Raw genomic sequence first — 23,451 nt, 5'->3', positions numbered from 1 at the left:
ACACACACACACACTCACACCCCTCTGTATTCATAATGCATATAAAAATAAGAAATATTTGTTGGAATCAGGCATGGTAGTGCACTTCTACAATGCTAGCATTTGGGAGGTGGAAGCAAGGGGATAATGAGTTCAAGGGAAGCCTGAGACCCTGTGTCAAAAGAAACACTTTTTGGTAAAAAACTTAAAGGACTGTTCCCTGATTTAAAAAAAAAAAAAAGGAAGAAGAAATTAAGCTATAAATTGTTAGGACATTAAGTTGTACCAAATAAAACACTGCAACACCCAAGAAGAAGCTAAGATAGCAATATAAATAAAACAATAGAAGCTAATTTTTATTTTAGAAATTACTTTATTATTTTCATAAGACATAAAAAAAAGGTTCAAAGCTACCACAAGACGTGGAGAGTCTCCAGCGTGACCACCAACCACTCACTACGCTTCATCACACTCCTAAAGCTGACCAGGGTTTATCAAAGGATTCATTCAGGTGATCGTTACACCAACAATGGAAAACAAAAATTATGTCACAACAAAGCAACTTAAGTGGTTGGTAGATGAGGGAAAATATCCAGAAAGTAGAAGATGAAATGCTTCTTCAACTAAAGACAGAAAGTCCAACAAATCAGATGGTCATAAAAGTTCCTTTAACGAAAACTAACAATGCATTTAGTTTTCTTGTAGGAACAATGAGGAAGAACTTTGCAAGGTCTATGATGTAAAAGAAAAGAGTTAAAAATAACTTGAAAGAAACAAACTTCTAAAACATAAAAATGAACAAGCTTTTATCAAACTTTACAGGTGAAGCTACTGCATGAGCTAAGCTGGGTTCACTCCCCTTGATGACATGTGCACACAAAGGTATATTCTCAACAGAGGCAGGTTTGTTTGTGGTGCTAAGGATGCAACCCAGGTTCTTAGACAGCAAAGCCTGAGCTCTGCTACTGAATTCCACCCCAGCCCCAGAAATGCATGGCTACTTTCAAAGAGCAATCACCTCAAAGTTAAAACAAGAAAAATACAGATAATAGTAAATGTAAAAATAGTAATGCTGGCAAACATAAATGTAGTAGGAACCATGCTAAAATGCAATTTTATTGCTCAAGGGATCATTCTGAACCACAGTAAGAGGAAACAATTTTAATATTCAAGTGGTGTAACAATAAATAACATGCAAACATTAGATGTTACACCTTTTGTTCAAAGTTATAATCAATATTTAAAAGCAGAACTCCCCAAATATCTAATTTTATCCTCTAAAACTCCTTAACCTAGTTTTTATATTTAGTTTCATGCTGTAAAAACACCAAGTTAACAAAATGGTCTTATGTCCTCTTACCGCCTAATTTCTGCATCACTAAATCCTTTAATATTCTCTCGAGGGATGGTACGTGGTCTCCCACGTTTCTTTGGTCGTTTCCTTTCCGAGATTGAGTCACTATCAGAGCCAGAGTACCGCCTGCTTCTACTCCGCCTCCCTTCATTCCCATTGAAACTTATCTGGAAAACAAAAACAAGTATATCCCCAAATACAGGGTTAAGATTTGTTTTTTATGGGCAAAGACAAACACAGCGAAGTATTGTAAAAACCTTAAAACATTAATCCACATATGGAAACTATTCCAAAGCCAAAAATGATTAGTAATCAAATAGAAAATGATATGACATGCAATGATGAAAGACTACTGGGTTAGTATATGAGGCATTCTTATAAAGTAGCTTTCTGTAAAAATATGATAATGGCTATTAACTGGCAATCAGTTAAATGGCATAAATACAAATCTCTATGAGATCAATTATACTTAAAAACAATGAAATGTTAATTTCTTTTTAAACGTATTCACTTGATAAACACTAAATAAGCATGGTCACCATCTGCAATGCTATAAAACTGGCAGCAACGGGTACAAGTCTTGTATGTCTGCTGTTTATTAAAACAACAGGATAATTTGGCAATATTCTATCATATACATCAGAAGTCATCATTCTATCTACACACATCACTTCTAGGCGTATATCTCCTCAGAAATGTGAAGGTAATTGTACCATTTCCCTGACAATAATCCAATCATTTAATAATTCTCAGATCTACATAATTTGGCTAAATAGGAGGAAACAATTTCCAACTCATAAGGCAAATTATCAGATATTAAGAGAAAGAAAATTATGATTCGTTACTGTTCATAAACCAAACAAAAAGAGCATTTCACTATAAGTATTATTCAATACTGATATTGTAACAATATTCTAAAATTACAAGGTCACCTGCTTTGCACAGTTTCTCATTCTTGGGAGCATATAAATTTCTTCAAGTTCCTTTTGTCTTTCTTCCTCTTCTAATCGTCTTCTTTGATCTTCTGGAATGATTTCCTCCCAGTTCTTTGAATTTCTTTCCGGTTCCAATTCAATGTCATCTTCATCCATATTTGAAAAGTTGGCAACCTGATAAATTCAGAATTTTAGCAGAGTAAGTATAACAGTATTTAACCCTAAGTCACATATTTATTCTTTTAAAGGGGAAGTAATAATATGCCAAACAGAAGTAAAACTGAAGTCTCAGCCACCACTTTTACTGGTGCTATCAACCCTAGCTGGTATCCCCAAATGAAGTACAAGAATCATTAATGCCAAGTGGTTGAGGCCAACTTGGAAACTCCTCTCCACTATCTCAACAACAAAACAAAACCTAAGTGTCTCAAGACAATGACTCTAAACTAGCACTGCTTTATCTAGTTATTACTTCATTAGAGCAAAGTAGACCTCTGATTCCTCCTTCCTGCACTGATTCTCTGTGCTGTTATTCAATATTATTAGTAATTAATAACAGAACTCAAGGCAAACAACAAACTAGTAGTTGACAAAATATCAAGAAAACAGTAATGTGCATTAGTAAGATGCTATATGTTCTGAAGGAATTCCTAGACTAGTCAATGAACTAATCAGTGCCAAAGAATGTCCCTTCCCTTTCATAAAAACAGAACACAAAGAGTAGCTGACAGATCCCTAAGACCTTAGGTGAATAACTAGGTTTCTAGACCTTTGTTTCCTTCCCGTTTCTAAAGGAATGGATAGAAATTTGTGAGGATAATTTAACACATTTAAAGTTCTAAGAAGATATTCAGCCAACACTCATCAAAGTTAATATATGAAAATTCAAAAATAACTGAATGAAGACAAGAAAACATATTCTTCTGTTTATGCCTACTGTTCATAAAGAGTTGGAAGGTATTTATTGTCTAATGTTAAAATGTGCTCAGGCATGCCATGCCAGTGCTCATCTGTAATCAAAGTACTGAAAAGGCTGTGCCTGGAAGATAAGTTCCAGGCAACCATGCACTTTATGAGCCCTAACCTCAAAGATGATAGATGAGAGATGATAGATACATACATACATACATACATACATACATACATACATACATACATACATAGAACAAATAGGCAGCCTTATAAATAGATAGCTAGCCATATAAGAGTACCAATTCACTGGTATATAAATAATCTGCACTTAATCTAGATGTTATTGGGTTGTGTTTTTTCTCTTTCTTTTCTTTCTTTCTTGCCTCTCCCCCACAAGAAGTTAATCAAAGGCAAACTGTGCAATGATATTACTGGAAAAACAATTTGCTAGATCAAGCCCAGAGTGAGTTTCGAAATCTATTTCATTTTGTCTTCCCCTTTGCTGCCCCATCCCCAGTCATCCTCCATCCTCCAGAGTATTGAATGGGCGACTGATTCTAAGTCCCTGGTATTGAGATATTACAGTTAGTATCTGTTGAACGAACAAATGCCGACTGATGCCTAAGAACTGAGACTGGTTAAGATGCAGAAGGGCCTGTTCCTGGTCTTTTTTTGGTTTTGATTTTGAGCCAAGGAATCTGTCTTTAAAAAAAAGAAAAAACCTGAACACTGCTCAACTCCCTCCCCAAAGTCAGGTGATTCATGTTGTGTCAGCCCTCGGCAAGCCAGGGACATTTACAAGTGGTACAAGAATGAGTTACTCTAATTTGCTGGAGTATTCTAATTTTTGATAATTTTTCAATTAATTTTTGTTGAAATCTGCTCCAATAAAAATCCAAGTTGTGAAGGAGACAGAATGAGGAGCACTCAGGGGAATTTGAGTTGCAGTAGCAGACAGACAGGATCAAAATAAAGTGTATAAATGCATAAAAATTGCAAGGAATTAAAAAAAATACTATCTAAAAAAAATGAGCTGAGAGTCTTCAGTCATGTATTATCCTGAATATGTGGGAGCATGCTATGTGCTAAGCATAATTCTCCCTATGAATTAGGAACCCATCTCACACAATGAATTTAATTATCCCTAAACAACTTGGTCTCATCAGACTTTTGTATTAACATAAAAACTATCTTGTTAGTTCTTCGAGCCCTTAGTGAATCTACAGTGATGGAAAAAGGAAAGGCCTACCTTAAACTGGGAAAGCAGCTCATCGCCTACTGTCAGAGGACCTGGCTCATTTTCGTGAGTTTCAGCTCTCTTCAAGATTTCATCTATATCCATTTCCTGTATTAAAAGGAAATTTTTATTTTGAATGTACTTGAGTCTTTCCCTTATCTAACAGACAACACATATTCTGATGTAACTGGTATCAACCTGGGGCTCTTGCTCTTCTCCTTCAGGCTCCTTAAAAAGCTCCTCAGCACCAAATTTTAAAATGGCTGATAACTCTTCTTTATTGAAGGGAGTAGAACTGAAAACAGGAAAAAACAAAAACTCAATCTTAACAGCAATATTTTCAGAACAAATTCAGTGTAGTACCTTTTGTAAGTGAGGAGGAAGTCATATGGGTAAAGTTTTAATCTACTTATTTAAAACTAAGAAACTTGAGACACAGAAAACTTGACACCCAGAGAATTCTTCTGGGTGATCAATCTGAAATGGTAAAACCAGGTTTTTGTATGATGTCTCTAACACAAATCAGGCTAACATCTTTAAAAGTGTAAAAATTAGCCACACTGAATACAGGACACTGTCATCTACTCACAGTGATACATTTTCTATAGTAAGAACCCACCTTGATGGGGCAGAGCCCGTGTGCAGCACAGTCTTCCCAGTGGTGTCCATTCTCTGAATCACAAGGTGATCTAAAACCATTTTCTTTTTGGCCCTTTCAAGAATATCCTCTTCAACGGACCCCTTTGTAACCAGACGGTATATATTCACCTGCAAAAGATGAGAAAGAAGCAAGATGCAGGGAAGAGGGTCTTTGCCAGCCTGAGTACCCAAATGTCAGCACACAGTTCTGTTCATCCTCTAGTTTTCAAATTCTCAAATGTAAAACAAAAATCTTAAATTTTGTAACAATGTATCATGTCTAAAGCTAAAGTTCTGCCATTTATAAAACTATTTGAGGGGCAAGAGAGATGACTCAGTGGTTAAGAGCACTGACTACTCTTGTGCTGGGCAGTGGTCACTCCTTTAATCCCAGCACTCGGGAGGCAGAAGCAGGCAGATCTCTGAGTTCAAGACCAGCCTGGTCTACAAGAGCTAGTTCCAGGACAGCCTCCAAAGCCGCAGAGAAACCCTGTCTCAGGGGATGGGGAGGGGTGGGGGGAAAGAGCACTGACTACTCTTTCAGAGGACCAGGATTCAATTCCCAGCACCCACATGGCTGCTCATAATTGTCTGTAACTCCAGTTTCAGGGGGCCTGACACCTTCACACAGACATACATGCAGGCAAAACACAGGTACACATGAGGTAAAAATAAATTATTAAAAAAAAAAAATATTTGAATGCATCCTTCCTTCATACATTTTCTTTTTTTGCCTTAGCTCTACTTTGTTGACCTAAGTGCGCACTTGAGATAGTTTTAAAAAACAAACCATGTACACAGTGGGAACTGGATCCTGGCTGGCACCACTTGACTCCATGCTAATCCCAAACGGAAGTATTTATACAAAAACGTCAGAGGAAAAAATGAGGCAGTGTGGTACTGAGCTGAGTGGTCTGTTTGGCAGGAGCAGTTCAGTGATGACCTCCTTCCAGCCAGCCACAATGCCATGGCTTGAGTCAGGCTGTTCCCATCTCCTAGCTCCCATGCAAGCATAGTCATGTGATCTGACCTTCCTGTGAACTGCTGTTGACACATCAAACTCCACCCCCAGCTGTAAACTGATCACTATGTTCTTGAAGGTGCTAAGTGTCTTTGTGTTGATACTCTGTTCTCGAGGGTCTTCTAGAAGAGCAGTCAGTGCTCTTTAACCATGGAGCCATTTCTCTACCTCCAGGAGTGATTTACTTTTAAATTATGATTTATCTAGTGGGAAAAAAAAAAAAAAAAAAAACCTGCAACACCATCTTTATACAGTTTCTCTGATCATCACTGTGTTGTTACAGATTTAAGTTCATCCTATGATACCATATAGATGATAAACCTGCATGAACCACTTCCTGGGAGAAGCTCTGTTATCAAGAAACTTTAACAAATTCAACAAAGGCTGATGCTTGGACAAATTCTTCCTGGTCAAATGGTCAGGACCACCTTGACCTGTTCAAACAACAGTGGATGGCTGCACACAATCTGTCTTGGCTGGGGCTGGCAATCGTGTATAGAGAAACTTGTGTGCCCTTGTAATACATAAGCCAACAAATGAAGTTTTATATTGAATACGTAACATTCATTCTAGTTACAATCTGAACAAAACGCAGAGCCTGACACAAAGCTCTCTCTCAGTTCTGTCAGACTCTGGGTTTCCTGCTGCTCATCAAAAACTGTGTGACTGGGTCTCAATGATCTCCCATTGCCTTAGTCAAACCTACACAGCAGTTTTGAAAAAGAAGAAAAATACTCAAAACAGTCAAATAACAAAATTAATATACCTGTTTCTTCTGCCCAATTCGATGAGCTCTTGCTTGAGCCTGAAGATCATTTTGTGGATTCCAATCAGAATCAAATATAACAACAGTGTCAGCAGAGGCTAGGTTAATGCCTAAACCCCCAGCTCTTGTAGAAAGCAAAAAGCAGAAATCCTACAAGGAATTTTAAATATATGAAATTTTAGATCCTAAAATCTGTTAGATCCTAATCTGTTACCAACAGACTCAACATAATTTACAACTGATTTTCTCAATTGAAAGTATTTTACTAATGACACCATTAAACTGAAAGGCAACATTAAAACAATTAACTAATGCTGTTTTGTGGCTCAAGTGGTAGAGCACATGCCTAGCAGCACAAGGCCCTGGTCTTGGTCTCCAACAACATAAATAATAACAATAATGAGGATCAGTCAACAGGATTTCAAAACATGTAGTACTAACAATTCAACATAGTGCTTATTACATCAGATGAAAACAGGAAAGGCTGAAATAGAGTAATTTTTTTCTTAAAAAAGTCACACAACAAATTCTAATGATAGAAGGTTAATTTATACTGAAGTAAATTAACTATGTTAAAATGATCAGATTTAACATATAATACAAACATAAAAGCTAGTGAAAGCAGACCAGCACCAACTCTTTAAAAACAAAGGACATATAATACTAAACAAAATAAAATAATTAAAACACAATGCATAACTTTGAGAACATTCGTACCTCTGATCCCTCAGCATTAAAATGATCTAGTGCTTGTTTCCTCAGCTCCCCTTTTATGGATCCATCTAATCTCTAGGATAAAACAAATTAAAACACTTCACAAACCACAGCCAAATGTTAAACAACTAAAATCACTAAGCCCAGTGTGGTTACTGGGTAACACACTAGAATCACCTGAGAACAAAAAGAAATGGTATTCACAGAGCCCAACCCAGATTTTCTGAGCCAGTACCATTTAGCTATTTCTGATGAACAGTTTGAAAGACAAGATGAATCTGGACAAGCAGCCTCCATGAGTAGTGATTCCATTATTTTCCTCTTACCTGTTTCTTTGGCAGTATAGTCAGTGAAAATAACAGCACAGCAGCCAATGAAGTGTTCACTAAACATTAGTCATTATTAAGCTTGGGGTGTGACTTCATAGCAGAGAGTATCTACCTAATTATATGTGAGGCTTGTGGTTCAACCCCTGGCATGTGGAGGGGGCTGTTAAACACTCATTGGTTGTACAATATAACTAACTTGCTACATGTATTGCCCATGAGCCATGCTTTTAAGTGACACATTAAGTAACTACCAATTTGGGAAGCAATATGCCAAGTTCTGCTTTGTTAGCATATACATTTTTAACAGCTGATAACATTTTTTTAAGATTTATTTGTTTATTAGGTATACAGTGTTTTGTCTGCATATATGCCTGCAGGCCAGAAGATGGCCCCAGATCTCATTAGAAGTGGCTGTACGTCACCATGTGACTGTTGGAAATTGAACTCAGGACATCTGGAAGAGCAGCCATCTCTCCAGCCCTAGCTGATAACATTTAGTAATTATTTTTGGTACTAATTCTCCATTGATAAAGGAGAATATAAAAAGAAAGCTTTTTAACAAGAAAAAAAATTAACATGCAGAAATTTACTCACAACCAGAGTTACAATCATTGTTGGACCATTCTAATTTTCAGTACTGTCAGAAAAAAAGTAGCTAAGGATTGGCAAAAATGTAAATCATTATTCTGAGATAATGACTACTTAAGAAATGGAAAGTTGGGGTTGGAGAATTAGCTCAGTGGTAGAGCAGGCTCTGGATTGGGCACTCAGCTGGGGCTGGGGGCTGAGGAGAGGGAAAGTCAAAAGCAACTCTACTTAAAATCAAGATGAATAACCAAGTATCAATGACACTTCCATAAATCAACAAGGAAAGCAACAACAAAAAAGTATGACACTATCTACAACAGTAAAGACAAAAATGCAGGTAGATATTATGATACAAAACATATACAAAAAGATTTGTTTCTGGGAGTGTGGCTCTGTGGCAGTGCACTTCCCTAGTATGAACAAGGCACCGACTTTCACCCCACAGGAGAAAATGTATTTTTGGTTGCTTGATAAGCTTTACTATTTTGGGTTTAACCTATTAAACAAAAACCAATCAAGCTGAAACCTAGGCTATGACTTAGTTGGGTTTCAAGTTTCAAATAGAGTAGAGGTAAAACAGGTTGCTTTTTCTGTTTGCCTGTTTGTTTTTGAGACAGGAACTCTGCATCCCTGGCTGGCCTTAAACTCAGAGATCTGATGGCCTCTGCCTCCCCAGTGTTGGAATTAAAGGCATGCAATAATATGCCCGACAAAATGGATCCTTTCAAAACATGTTTTTCAACTATCTCCTAGTTTAGATTTATGAAAGCCCTGCCTCCTCCTTCCATTCTTATAGTCTCTTCAGTATAGATTAGTGAATTTCTCACATATACCCTGACAGCTTACTGTCCATTCCCTTAAATCTGCTAAGTCTGTCACCACAAGCTACTGCACTCAGATTCTACCGTCCCACCTCTTGGCCCTGAGCCTCGCCATGCTCCCTTTCTGTTCCCAGACCTCGACGCTTTCCTGCTGTTAGATGACTTTTTTGGGGAAGTGAAGAGACAGTGTGTATTAAAGTTATCATTTTTTAAAGATTTTTTTTAAAGTTATGTGTGCATGTGTGGTTCTGTGTGTCCTTGAAGGCCAGCAGATGTCAAATCAGCGGGAGCTACAAGTAGTGAGGAATCAACCAGTGTTTGTGCTAGCAACCAACTCAGGTCCTCTAAGGGTAGCAAACGCTCTGAACTGTTGAGCACTCTCCAGCCCCCAGCACTGATTTTTAAAGACATCTGGGACTCCTGGGTCATCCTCAGAGGCTGAAGTGGGAGGATCTGGTTCAGGGCCAGTATGAGGGAGACCTTATTATCTACAAAAGTGGAAGGAAGGGTGGTGATGCAGCTAGTCTTTAGAGTATTTAGCTAGCATGCACAAGGCCCTGGGCTCACTCCACAGCACCACATAAAACAAGCCTGGATGCACATACAAAGTGCTTGAAGGACTAATAACCAGTGAAATCCATGATTACACAGTGAGTTCAAAGCCAGCCTGAGTTATAGAAGAAAAGAATTATGAGAATTTTACTAATGTCTTTATACTATAAATGTAGCTTTAACTCTAAAAAACTGTTTAAATTTTCATTTTTGACTGTTATATACATGCACACATGCATGCAAATTCCCCCAGAGGCCAGAAGAGGGTGTAGGATCCCACAGGCTGGAGATACAGCTGTTGTAAACAACCCAAAATGAGTACTAAGAACTAAACTTAGGTCCTCTGAAAGAGCAGGAGGCACCCTCATTTGCTTCTGTTTTCTACCTCTCCAGCCCCATGAAAATCATTTTCAGGAACTGATTATCAGTGGTTCTGAGAGAAGTGGTCCAAATCTTCCCCCAAATGAAGAGGTCTAAAACCTGAAAAAAGAATCATGTTTCTTTTCTGTTAAAATAAAAATTACAATTAGTAAAACCTAGAATGGTCATGTATCATTTATTTTGGTGTGGTTTAAATAAATATAAAAAACGTTTCCCTCTGAAAATCTAGGAATGAAAAGAGCTTTGGGCAGAGGACTGGAGCTTTTAGAAGCATTTTGTACATTTATCCCTTGATACAGTACAAAACTGCTATTTAGTTACAAATGGTGGTACTGTTCTGTTTCCCCTTAAATTACTGTTTGGAGGGTGGATGCAGGGGGAGGTTAGGGGGAGGGGAGGGAGAGGGAGAAGGGATTGACATGTGAAGCAAGCTTGTTCCTAATTTGAACTAATAAAAAATTAAATATAAAAAAATTACTATATTTGTTTGTTTTTTATGTACTATGTAACTGTGTTTCACGACAAAATGTATAGCATTTTTACTTGTAAACTACATGTGTAACATAACAAAATGAAAGCTTCCAGAGCAGAGACTCTGTAAACTAGTTCTAAGTGACTCTTCTGCCTATATTAAATAAATACCACTGAATGTCCGCTATGTTCCGGGTACTATTCCAAGGGGGACAGTAAGGTGACTTGATAGGTACAGGTGTTTGCAAAGCAAGCCTGGGGACCTGGGTCTAACCCCTGGAGCCCACATGAATGTAGGAGAATTGGCTCCACAAAATTGTCCTGACCTCCATGAGAGCACCCCTGAGCAAACACTCACACACAATTGATGAAAAAGAAATCAATCATTAGGTGTAAAGTACTGAGAATAGGGCCTGATTCTAGTATTAGAACACTCTCAGTGAAGGCTTTGCTTCCACTTAGTAAGTGTCAGCATGAATCTTAAGCAAGGACTGACAGGGTGCAAGGCTTCTTTGATCTGCTCCCATCTCTAATTTTATTCTGCAAACCATGAGCAAGGCTAACCACCAATACACAGACCATCAGAACCTGCACCATCCTGGCAGTGTGTCCAACGACAGCTTCTCCTTCCTCAGACTTCATCTGAATTCAAAAAGCTTCCCTCCAGTCCTATCTTAACCTAGAAACACTGCCTTAGTCCAGCTTTTAACGAAATGCAACATAGAAGACAGAATTAAAATTAAAATTAGTGAAAAAAATGAAACTCTTAGAGAGAACAGTGACAAATAGAATTCTCTAAGTAAGTCTGTATGTTTAAGAGAAATATAATTTATATGCAAAATAATCACAAACATAATTCTACAAAATAAGCTCAAGAACATGACAAAACTTAAAAGACAATGAAATGCTTACTTGAAAGGGGAATTGACGATACTTCAAATATTCTGCAAGTATATCTAACATCCGCACCATCTGAGAAAAAATGAGTACTCGGTTGCCTCTTTCTCTTAGGCGAATTAACAGCTTGTCTAGAAGAATTAATTTTCCGCTACTACGGATTAAGTGCTAAAGAAACAATAAATTAAAACTATTACAACATGTGATAAAGAAATAAATAGTAGTACAGTGTTCGACTTAATATTGCAGTTGCTCCAATTATTTCCAACTGAGATTTTAAGTTTTTCATAATGCCAAAGATAAACTCATTTTAGCTTTCAAGAATTTCTAGGACTTTCCCATTTTACTCTATTACATAAATTAAATCACCCTAGCCATGCACCATTACACTGGTAATTTTTGGCAGGAAAATGGTGCTGCATCATTCTGTTTGCTGGCACTTACACTATTTCTCCAAGTCTTAGCCAAACAAGCATACCCCCCCCCAAAAAAACAATACTACTTTAAAAGCAAGCATACTCTTTTTAATTCAGAGATTCTCACCCCCAATGCACTATTGTGAATCACAAATGTCTTCCAACAGTAACAAAGGGTAGGATCTGTGGAGCCAAGCCCTCCTTTAGACGACTATCTAAAGCCAGATTCAGCCACATCAGAATCAAGGGCACACAAATGGATTTTTGTCTGATAAATCAATACAATCCACTGGCTTGGAAGACTATGCTTATAAATTGTAATTTTAAAAGCTTTCATAAATATAAAAGAAACATAACTAAGACCATTATTTAAATGAAACATTAGCCAAAGAGAACTTCTTTGAATGAATATATTAAATCACTATGCCATTTTAAGCTAAAACTGAAATATATATTCTTAGAATTCTGCTTTACCAAAAGTAATAGTTAAAAATTCTTACTTGTAAGGCCTCCTGTTTATTATAGAATTCATTATTATCTGGTGGTTTAATGAGGTAGCAATGGTTACAACATTTCTTTAGCTCCATCATAATGTTCAAAAAGCCTGAGGTACTGCCCTTGGAACCTTTGCTGAGGGCTTTGTAATTCCTAGTTAAAATCCATCTTCAAAAACAAAAGTCACACAAAACAATGTTCAGCAGATCACCAAGACAAATCCTGGAAGCTTAAAAAACAACACTAATACCAAGTCAAAATTTCACCATTCTGAAGCTCATGATTAGAAACAGGATGGATTGAACCTCACGTGTTAAAACTTAAAACAAAACAAAAAACAAACAAAAAAGCCATATAACTTGATTGATCCATCAACTACACACAAAGGCTTTATGTAGTATAATAAATACATTAATCCTTAAGTTTTGTGGAATGATCGCCTACTGTATCAATCTTACAAATTTTATTCCATCTGACAAGTTTTTAGAACTACATTTTTCATAGTTTCATGAGAATCCCTGGCTTCAGTCATACTGCTCTCTCTAAATTGTAATTATGCAATGCATATGCACCTTAAAACACTCCCAAGACCTACTTTAGGTCTATTATTAACTTCCTTTCTTGCAAATTTAGCTTATGAAGATACTTAAAGCCCCCCAAATACCTAGATAGTCTTTTATCATCTTTCTTTTTTACTGGTTACTCAGCATTTGCCTGAACTTACTTAGAAGGCAAAGAGGAGTCCATGTGCAATGCTTGATTCTGTAAGAGGCCATAAAGGCTCAACACTTATTTTACTGTATTTAGAATTTGTTTCTGGAGATATTTGTGACACTCTTTCAAGGCTAATTTGGGCATCAGTTAGGACTATCTCTACCACCCCAGCAGGAGGCACATACAACATTTATAATCAAATTTTATTACCACAGTAACAAGAAAAGTGCCCAGAAGATATATAAGTTTATAGTAAACAATCAATACTGAGACAAGTATAGGGGTTATATCTTTCTCCTTTTAACTTCTCCAAATTCTTTTCATTTTTAAATTTTAACATTCTTCCAAATACAACAATCCCAAACAACACTTAATAAGAATATTACCCTTTTCCATTATAAATATCCCCTCCAGAAACAAAAACCCAAATCTAAACAATCACCTTGATCTACAGGAAATAAATAAAATAAATATTTTTAAACATTCCAGAAGTATATACTATGCTAAATCAACACTGTGCAAAAACTATTTCCCTTACTAAAGGAATTTTAAGGGAAAACAAACAAAGGGAGAACCTACAAATGCAGCACTAAATTGCCACAGGAAGATAACATTTCTGAAAGAAGCAAAATTTAAAGTAGGAAAATCTGATTGAACACTGACATCAAAAACCTTTAAAATGTTAGAGTTGGGTAATAATATTCTTAAAAAATTTTAGATACATGAAAAATATGGATAAAAAAACTACCTCTGACACATGTGAAAAGAATAGAGAAATAGAAGAAATCAGAGTGCTAATAATAACTAAGTCATAGGTACCTGGTAGTACTTTTTTCCATGTAGGTCTTGCCCGATACCCCAGGCTTGCCTGGGACTCATTAAGTGCCTAGATGGATTTGCAGTCTCAATCTCACTCTGATAAACTCCTGAGTCTAATCACAGTGTGCACCATAACACCTTCAATAAATCCACTTATAAGGGCATGGTATGTACGGATTCTCACCATAAAATTTAACTTTTAAAAGATTCCAATATAGTTGCAATACTTCCTTGTACAAGTAAGTATTTGAATAGATGTTAGGACATAATTTAGGTTTTATTCTTTGAAAAGTCACTAAATAAATTTGACCAGAAACTTAACTCAAAATATGGCTTGTTCATTTTCTTCAAAAAGAAAAATAAAAAAAAAAAGAAAAGAGGTTTAAAATTTTGTCTCAGGTTTCTTTAACTCTGTCAATTACCACAATTACTGAACATGTCAGGCTTGTGGAAAGGTAAAAATTATAAACATACGGGACCACAGGGTGACATGTTAAAAACATGGCTCGGTAGTTAAGAGCACTTGCCACCCTTGCAGAGGACCTGGGTTCAGCTCCCAGTAACCACACAACAGTTCACAAGTATCTGTAACTCAAGTTCCAGCAGACCCTATGCTCTACTCTGAGCTCTGCAGGCAGCAGGCATGTACATGATACCCATACATACATACAAAGTCTCATAAATCTTTTAAGACAATGATTTAATCTTGGATCCAGCATTAACACTACCTACTAATTAGCCACAGAAAAAACTTATTCTAAAATTGAAGGAGTTGCTACTACTCTAAGACCCTGGATGTGAGGAAGTGGGGCACCATGAGGACAAAGACAGTTAATTCTGAATTACATGTTCTGTGTTCAGCTTACTTGTAATATTGTTTCTGTAAAGCACTCATTTCCATTCTTAAAATCTGCTCAACCTTGGCAGGAAGAGATTTTTCTACATCTTTCTTAACTCTGCGTAACAGAAATGGCTCAAGCTCCTTGTGGAGGCTTGCATAACCATACTCTCTGCCTTTGCCATGCTCTTCTTCAAAATCTTCCCAGGAAGAAAACCTAAAAAATTTAAAAAACAGTTATTGAAAATAAGCAAATTGTATGTTAGACCTAAAATGCATCACCTCTAAAAGTCTTCCACCCAAGAAGTCTCCCTATACATACATACACATACAAATGTAAGTATGTGTGAGTGTATATGTATATATGTATCTATATGCATATATGAATAAGTATGTATGATCCAATCTAAGATACAGTGCCTTCAAGGCTAGCCTGAGCAACTGAGGGAGCCCCTACCTCAAAACAAAAAAGTAAAACAAGGGCTGGAGATACAGCTAATGTAAACGGCTTCCCTGGCACGTGTGATGTATTAGGCTCATCTTGTAGAACTGCACCATAAAGATGAAATGTATATTTTTTAAAATAAAGTTGTAACTTATATATTACAACTATATATACATATATAGTTTTATATACATATACATGAAATTGTAATTCATATATTCATATAGGTGAATAAAGTTGTTATGACTATTCTGAATTGAATTCTTCATAGACACAAATAGTTGTCACTAAAATATTTCTCAGGCATACCATGTAAAGTTCAAGACACTGAGAAAAAAATGTGATAATTATTTAACCTTTTCTAGTCTAATTTCCATTTAAGATTACTAGCACACTCTGTGGGTACTATAACTGATACTGTTAACTATAAAGAACAGTAGTATTCTAGTTTCCCAAGTAAGGTATATTTTGCACATATGCAAAATCAATTAAAATTTATTGTGCTAAAGAGATGACTCAGTGATTCAGAGAATCTGCTGGCTCTGCAGGGGAACTGGTTTCCATTCCCAGAGTCCACATGGCAGCTCACTACAGTTCTATGACTCTACTTCCAGGGAAACCAATGCCCTCTTCTGGCTTCCTTAGACACTGTATACACATGGTACACATACATATATGCAGGTAAAATACTCAAACACATAAAAAATTTTAATGTATACACTGCAAGTTATATCTAATCATTTAAAAATTCAAATTACAAATCCAAAAATTATTCTACCCCATTTTTTTCAATTTTAATGATCTGAGACCCAATATCATTTAAATCACTAGCTTGATTCCCTAAATTTTTCCCAACTGAATCTTAGCATATAAACTATATATGTCCCAGGTTGTCTTACTTTTCTGGCATAATGAAATGTAGCAATGACCAGAGCTCTTTCAGGGAGTTTTGTAGAGGAGTTCCAGTAATAAGGAGACGATGATTAGATTTAAAATCAATTAAAGTTTTATAAAGAAGGGAATCATCATTTTTTAATCGATGTGCTTCATCAACGCCTATAAATGCCCAATTTAGACCACCAAGGAATGCCTTAAAATGAACAAAAGAACAGTTATTACATTTAGAGAAATAAGAATTCAAATTTAACTTTCTTATTTGATCTGAACTTAATATTACTAAATGAGGCAAATTAAAATTAGAAACTAAACTGGGCACTGGGGAGGCACAGAAAGGAGAATCTCGGTTGAGTTCAAGACCAACCTGGTCTACAGAGTGAAATTCAGAACAGCCAGGGCTAAACAGAGAAACTCTGACTAAAAGAACATAGATAGATGGATGGATGGATGATTGATACATAGATAGATAGATAGATAGATAGATAGATAGATAGATAGATGTTTCAAGACTTAATTGTAATCCTCAAATCAAGCAACTTACCATACAAAATAAAATTTCTTCAGTGACTAATTTAACCAATAGAAAATGGAGAATATCAGCCTGTATTAGCTTAAACAATGATCAAAAAGGAACAAAGATGATACTACCACTTCAAAATTTTATACAAGATTTTTAGTCTAAGTCCAACAAAGGTCTCTATGAATGAGTATCAACTTCAGTGTCATGATCCAGTGCAAGCATTGCTAATCACATGATTTCCATAAACAGTAGGGTTTTAACACATAAATTTAGGTCTCTTGAGACTTGAAATAAAGACAGGCCTGATTCTGCCATTACTACCTATGTAACATTAGACAAACTCATGGTGCTCTCTGAGAACTGACTTTTCAATAAAGTAGAAATAGTCAATAGAAACATACAAGAAGTAAATGAAACAACAGTTACAAAGCATTTGATCTAAGACAATGTGCTAGTTACCATGATACAATCTAAAGTCATCTGAGAAATGAAACCTCAGTTGAAGAACTGTTTCGATCAGACTAGCCTATTGGCTTGTCTTGACTGCTAATTACTATAGGAGTGCTTGGGCCACCGTAGGTGGCACCATCCCTAGATAGCATTAATACACAGCACAGGATCACCTAAGTGTGAACCCGAGAGCAAGTCAGCAAGTAGCCTTTGCCACGCTTTCAACTAAGAGTCACTGCTTAAACTCTGCCCTGACTTCCTTCATGATGACTGTGACAACTGTAATGACATAAGGCAACTAAGCCCTCCCTCCACTACATTGCTGTGCACAGTAACAGAAATGAAACTACACTAACAAATAAATTCCACCTAAATAATAATTGGTAAGCTTTTTCTAAAACTAAGAGATGAGAAATACTTTAGACTTTGCAGACCAATGTGCTGTCATATTTCAGCTTCTTTAAAATTATAAAAAATTCATTCTCAACTCAGCCAGGTGTTGGTGGCGCACGCAGTGCAATTACTGCCACGATTTTTTTGTTGCTCAGTGCCCTTTCCACAAATATCCACTCTATTAATCCAATGGAGCCGGGCGGCAGCGGTGGCGCACGTCTTTAATCCCAGCACTAGGGGGGTGGGGGGGTGTCAGTGTGTTTGAGAGACCAGCCTGGTCTACAAGAGCTAGTTCCAGGACAGCCTCCAAAGCCACAGAGAAACCCTGTCTCGAAAAAAAACCAAAAAAAAAAAAAAATCATTCTCAACTCAAGGGCCATTTAAAAGTTAAGAGCCCCACCCCAAGGTTACAGTTTGCAGACCTATTCTATAACTTAAATATTCTTTCATTCTGACCCCAACACATGATACAGGAAAACTGACACTAAACAGAAAACACTAACACAAGTAATACATACCTTGTCCTTCAATAAAATTTCATAAGTTGTTAAAAGTATATTAAATTTTAATCGTTTGGTCTGGAGATGCATCCATTCATGAGTTCTTATCTATTATGAAATTTTAAGGACAAATAGAATCACCAAGTTAAATTACATTTCTACTTAAATATCTAAAATGAACTAAAAGTCATTTAAAGTACACACACAAAGATATAATAAAAGTCAGTAAATATAAAATCCAACATTAAGTATGCTGAACTTTTAAAAAAAAATGGAGCAAGCCTAATTTTATTACATTCCTCCCACTAAAGTTCTCACATTTGGTAAAACAAACAATTCACTTAATAACTGTTCTGAAATTATTATTTTAAGATGTTTTACATTTACTTATGCTGTGGAACACTTGTTTTTAATGATGCAAATATGTATCACATTCATTTATGTTGCATTTGTTTAACTCCATGAAGCTGTGTTAGCCAGTCTGAAACACCTGATTGGTCTACTAAAGAGCTGATAATAGTGAGGCAGGAGAAAGGACAGGCAGGGCTGGCAGGCAGAGAGAATAAATAGGAGGATAAATTTGGGAAGAAAATATAAAAGAGCAGGATGAGGAGGAGGACCTCCAGGGGCCAGCCACCCAGCTACACTGCAAGCCACAGAGTAAGAAGTATAGAAAAGTATACAGAAATAGAGAAAGATAAAAGCCCACAGGCAAAAGATAAACAGGCTAATTTAAGCTAAGAAAAGCTGACTAAAAACCAGCCAAGCTAAGGTCAGACATTTAGAAGTAAGAAAAAGTCTGTGTGTGAGATTTTTTGGGGAGCTGGGTGACACCCCCCCCAAAAGAGTCAAAGTGGCATCTAAGAAAGATCAAACAAAATGAGCAGGCAGTTAAAATGGTAAAACCTGAAAAGTGTAAATATGAATGTTCACTGCACTCTGCAAACTATTCATGAATATTTGAAGTTTTCCACAAAAAATGTAATTCATATATATTCATAATATGTTCATGTGCCCCACAACTTAATTTTTATTATAATCAATTAAACATGTGTTAGGCGCTGATTTGTGGCAAATTACATGCTAAAATTAAAACTACTGAGACAAAACAAAAAACACAAAGCACTTATACTCAAAGATAAATTTGTCTATCCTTCTAAATTTATGGAAAAACAACTTACCATGTTTCTGCTGTTAATGTCACCTAAATACACCACGGCATTCATCTGAGATGCCCATGTCTGAATCTCCCTTTGCCAGGAAGTGAGAGTGGAGAGTGGTACAACTAATAGAAAAGGTCCATACAACTGATGTTCATGAAACAAATAGTTCAAAAATGAGATCGTCTGTATTGTTTTTCCAAGGCCCATTTCATCAGCAAGTATACAACTGTTTCCTCTACAAAGTTAAAAACAAAAATCCATGTATGCAATAAATGTCTAAATTCACCAAGAAATGTTCTCATGCCATTTGCTCCCATTTTTTATACAAGGTTGTATAGACTGAAACTCTTAAGAGGTATTTCATGCAATACAGTACTTCTATCAGCAACATAAATAATATAAGTATCATTAACATTATAAGAAACAAAATGAATAACATATAATAATAAAATTTGCTTTAATTTGCTAAGTTAATATTATTCTTAGCTAACTACAAAGCTAATATTACAGTTCATCTAACAGTAAGTAGACTAGAGATATATTAGTAAGTAAAAAGTAACTAGGAAGGATAAAAGTGAAAAAGTATAGCTAAAATAAAACCTAAAAAGTTTTGACCTCACGAATAGGGACCACAGGAAGCAGGGAAAAAAGGAAAGGACTAAGTGGTTATTAGAAAAAAACTAGGAAATGGAGAAATATTCCAGGATAATGTGGGTGACAACATTTAAGGATTGTAATCATCAAATAAGTTAAACTCAAACTTTATTAAAAGAAAGCATCCCTAAATTATGTATCTATAAAATCTATTCTTACTCCTTCAGCTCCTCTGGTGTTAATCATTAATCCCATCCATGTCCTTCCTCATTACCTACTCTGTGGAAACACAGTGTGACAACAGGAATGGAACTGGCTCCCCCATACCTTTACCAACTGTGCCTTTCAGTGCCTTGTGAAGGAAGCATGATGATACTAAGCAGAAACCATCTATATCCTAGGCAAGCATGGTGGTGTACACCTACAATCCTAGCACCTGAGGTGAACACAGGAGAATCAGGAGTTCAAGGTCATCCTTGACTACAGAGTGGGTTTCTGTCAGCTGGACCATGAGACCCTGCCTCAAAAAGCACCAAACAGAAAAAGGCATCGAAAGCCCACCCTTGAAGGGATTGAGAAATAAAAGAGAAAGTAACTTATCAACTGGTTGAGATAAATCCTAAACTCTTACCTCTCTGACCAATTAATTTCTAGTGCACTGTCTATGCAGCCAGTCTAAGAGACTGGAATATACACCCAAGTCTGAGTGCCACTATCAAGAAACTATGGGTTGTGAATCTGAAGGATGTGAAAATATCATAAAAAGTCTGAAAACACTTTCCACTGAGAATTATGATTTTCATTGTGTTCACTGGCTCACTTAAAAGACTTAAATCTCACATGCCTTGATGAATGCATTAAAATGAAGTGAAATAATGTTTCTCTGATGCTTGCCACAGACCCCAAATCAAACCTGTGCTGCTCCCTGCACAGCAAACCCCAAGCAAGCACTGCTTTGCTACAGTGTTTTAGCTTGCGGAAATCTCTGACACCTCTGGGTGGTTATTAGAGGAAACTGACAACTGGTTTAACCTTTAAAGAAAGAACTTGGTTGGTAACCTGTGAGGAAATGGGGAAGTCTCATCCTCTCAATGTAAGTAGGTAACTACTAGAATATACTTACTTGCACCAAGAGTGAGCAAGCCAATTTAAACCATTCAGCTGATAGTCTCTCAATTCTAAACCCTCGTGTCCTCCAATATAGGATGGCTGCTTCTTCAGAGCTACAAATCTTGGTCTTTGTTTCAATACCTTTGATCAGAACAAATATTAATATGTAGAATTACTTAATATTTTTAAAAAAAATCATGCAAAAAGATGAATGTCCTTTAGCCTATCTTTCACCATAAACATTAACATTTCAAATCATTCATTTCAGAGATTCTATGACTCAAAATATCTGAGAAGCAAAGCCTGATGGTGTATATCCATAACACAGAATCAACAGATGAGACAAAAAGACTGTTTCTAAAAACATGAAGCATGAGAAACCTGAGCTCAAGGCTAGCACAGGCAAGAGAACAGAATCCTGGCTCAAAAATACAACAAACATGGCTGAACAGATGGCTCAGATGTTAACAGCACTGGCCACTCGTCCAGAAGTCCTGAGTTCAATTCCCTGCACCCACATGGTGGCTCACAACCATCTATAATGGGATCTGATGCCCTCTTCTGGCATGCACACATACATGCAGACAGAACACTGTACATAATAATTCATTAAAAAAAAAAAGTAACAGTCTCATCCGAATTTACTACTAACCAATTATACGTTCCACTATCTAATACTGTTTGTGTAGATCACTTCTAAATTCTTGCTGGCAATAATATTCTACATCTCCCAGAGAAGCCAGTACTCAAACAGGAAAAGAAAAAAAAAGAAGAAGTGTATCTGATGGTTCCTTTCTACATGGCTACTTTCTATGATTCATAAGGAAGGAAAGTCAAATTCATTCATAACCATTGTTCCAATGTAATAAAGTAGTACCTAGACTTTAAAACTAACACTAATATTTTTATGTAAACTATTTAAGTTTCAAAAGTTCTGGGGAAGATAGTCCTAGATAGTTTCTCTTGACTATGCCCTGACTCTGTTCTTACTTTCAGCAACATAGCTGCTGCTTTTAAACCCAGCATACATTTCCAACTTCGAGGGAAATAAACTCTTTCAGTTTCCCTACCCCATCATCATTACCACCAATTTCTCATGTTTTAAATAGTGCCACTAGAGGACTCTCAGTTTCTCTAAAAGGCATATCCAACTAAGTACTCTTTAAGCCTATATGACTTCAAGATTCAACTCTCCATATAGGCTTGAAACACAACACACACATTTGCATTCATTCAAAATGTTGGTACTCACTTTGCAATCTTTAAAAGGGGTGGTTTTTGACTGATTCCTGCTAAAATATTCATCGATGCATGACTGAAACTTTTTGGAAATGAGAGCTCCATCCTCCCAGCTGCACTCTGAGTAGGGAAGCCCCTGCCATTTGCAATAATAATCAGGAAGACCAGCTGCTGACTTTTGATTGGAATGAGCTGCGAGATGAATCAGGTATTCATTTTATTTATATTTAATTACACAAGAGGCATACTCAGTAAAAGCTACACAAGTGAAAAGTAGTCATCTACATTGCAATATTTTATTTTGGTAAAACCAAGCTACTATATTTCATGTGTAAACAGTAAATTTCTGATGTTTGCTGACATGACTTCAAGCACAGATGAAAGTCTGAAGGCAGGCTTGAAGTACACACTTGCAATCCTAGCGACTCAGGAAGCTGAGGCACGAGGATTCCGAGACTGAGAACGTCATCAGCAACGTAATGGAATCCATCTCAAAAGCATACCAAACAGATAACAGTTTATCACATTTATTACTACTAACCAATTATTCGCTCCACTATCTGATACTGTTTGTGTAGATCATCTGTAAGTTCTTGCTGACAATTATAATATTCCACATCTTCTGGAGATGCATTTTTCAGCCTGAAAAATTTTAAAGCAACAACAAACTTCAGATTTTCCTCTAAATAACTTTATCTCAATGATAGTTATCTCTTAAGACAAGCTCCCATTGTACCCTTTAATGGTATAAACCAATCTGAACAATGAAAAAACTGGAAACAGAGAGAAAAAATTATTAGTAATTTTTCTTTTTCTTTTGCAAGGCCAGAGACTGAACCCAGGGCCTTGCACGTTCTAGGTTAGCAGTCTCATACTAAGCTTATACCCTGACAACATCATTAATTTTTTAATTTACAAATTTCTGGGAGTATGAAACAGTCTGTATGATTCTTATAAAAGGCAAGTTCAGGGCTGGAGAGATGGCTCAGAGGTTAAGAGTACCGGCTGCTCTTCCAGAGGTCCTGAATTCAATTCCCAGCAACCACATGGTGGCTCACAACCATCCGTTATGAAATCTGGTGCCCTCTTCTGGTGTGCAGCTATACATGGAAGCAGAATGTTGTATATATAACAAATAAATAAATAAATAAATAATATTAAAAAAAAAAAAAGGCAAGTTCAGACCGGAACATTCTTAAGAGTTTCACCCTGAGATGAAATAATATAGACTATAAATATTTGAGGCTGTCATTTTATTCTCA

General features: G+C 36.4%; 1 protein-coding gene across 1 annotated transcript in view; it reads right to left on the bottom strand.

Annotated features, from left to right (window-relative positions):
- The window catches only part of Chd1 (chromodomain helicase DNA binding protein 1), a 62,702-nt gene that overhangs the window by 17,162 nt on the left and 22,089 nt on the right, over nt 1-23,451 (bottom strand). Inside the window, exons 8-23 of the mRNA XM_027401200.2 lie at nt 22,731-22,831; nt 22,203-22,381; nt 20,964-21,091; nt 19,265-19,481; nt 18,102-18,191; nt 16,223-16,413; nt 14,907-15,095; nt 12,513-12,675; nt 11,612-11,764; nt 7,561-7,632; nt 6,844-6,993; nt 5,037-5,185; nt 4,616-4,712; nt 4,430-4,525; nt 2,266-2,442; nt 1,340-1,500 (exon numbers count right to left, since the gene is read on the bottom strand). Coding sequence (XP_027257001.1) covers nt 1,340-1,500; nt 2,266-2,442; nt 4,430-4,525; nt 4,616-4,712; nt 5,037-5,185; nt 6,844-6,993; nt 7,561-7,632; nt 11,612-11,764; nt 12,513-12,675; nt 14,907-15,095; nt 16,223-16,413; nt 18,102-18,191; nt 19,265-19,481; nt 20,964-21,091; nt 22,203-22,381; nt 22,731-22,831 — 2,313 coding nt within the window. The remainder of the gene's footprint in view (nt 1-1,339; nt 1,501-2,265; nt 2,443-4,429; nt 4,526-4,615; nt 4,713-5,036; nt 5,186-6,843; nt 6,994-7,560; nt 7,633-11,611; nt 11,765-12,512; nt 12,676-14,906; nt 15,096-16,222; nt 16,414-18,101; nt 18,192-19,264; nt 19,482-20,963; nt 21,092-22,202; nt 22,382-22,730; nt 22,832-23,451) is intronic.

Source organism: Cricetulus griseus, chromosome 2 (assembly GCF_003668045.3).
Source record: "Cricetulus griseus strain 17A/GY chromosome 2, alternate assembly CriGri-PICRH-1.0, whole genome shotgun sequence".
In the NCBI taxonomy this organism is placed as follows: Eukaryota; Metazoa; Chordata; class Mammalia; order Rodentia; family Cricetidae; genus Cricetulus; species Cricetulus griseus.
This window is presented reverse-complemented; position numbering and strand designations above follow the sequence as displayed.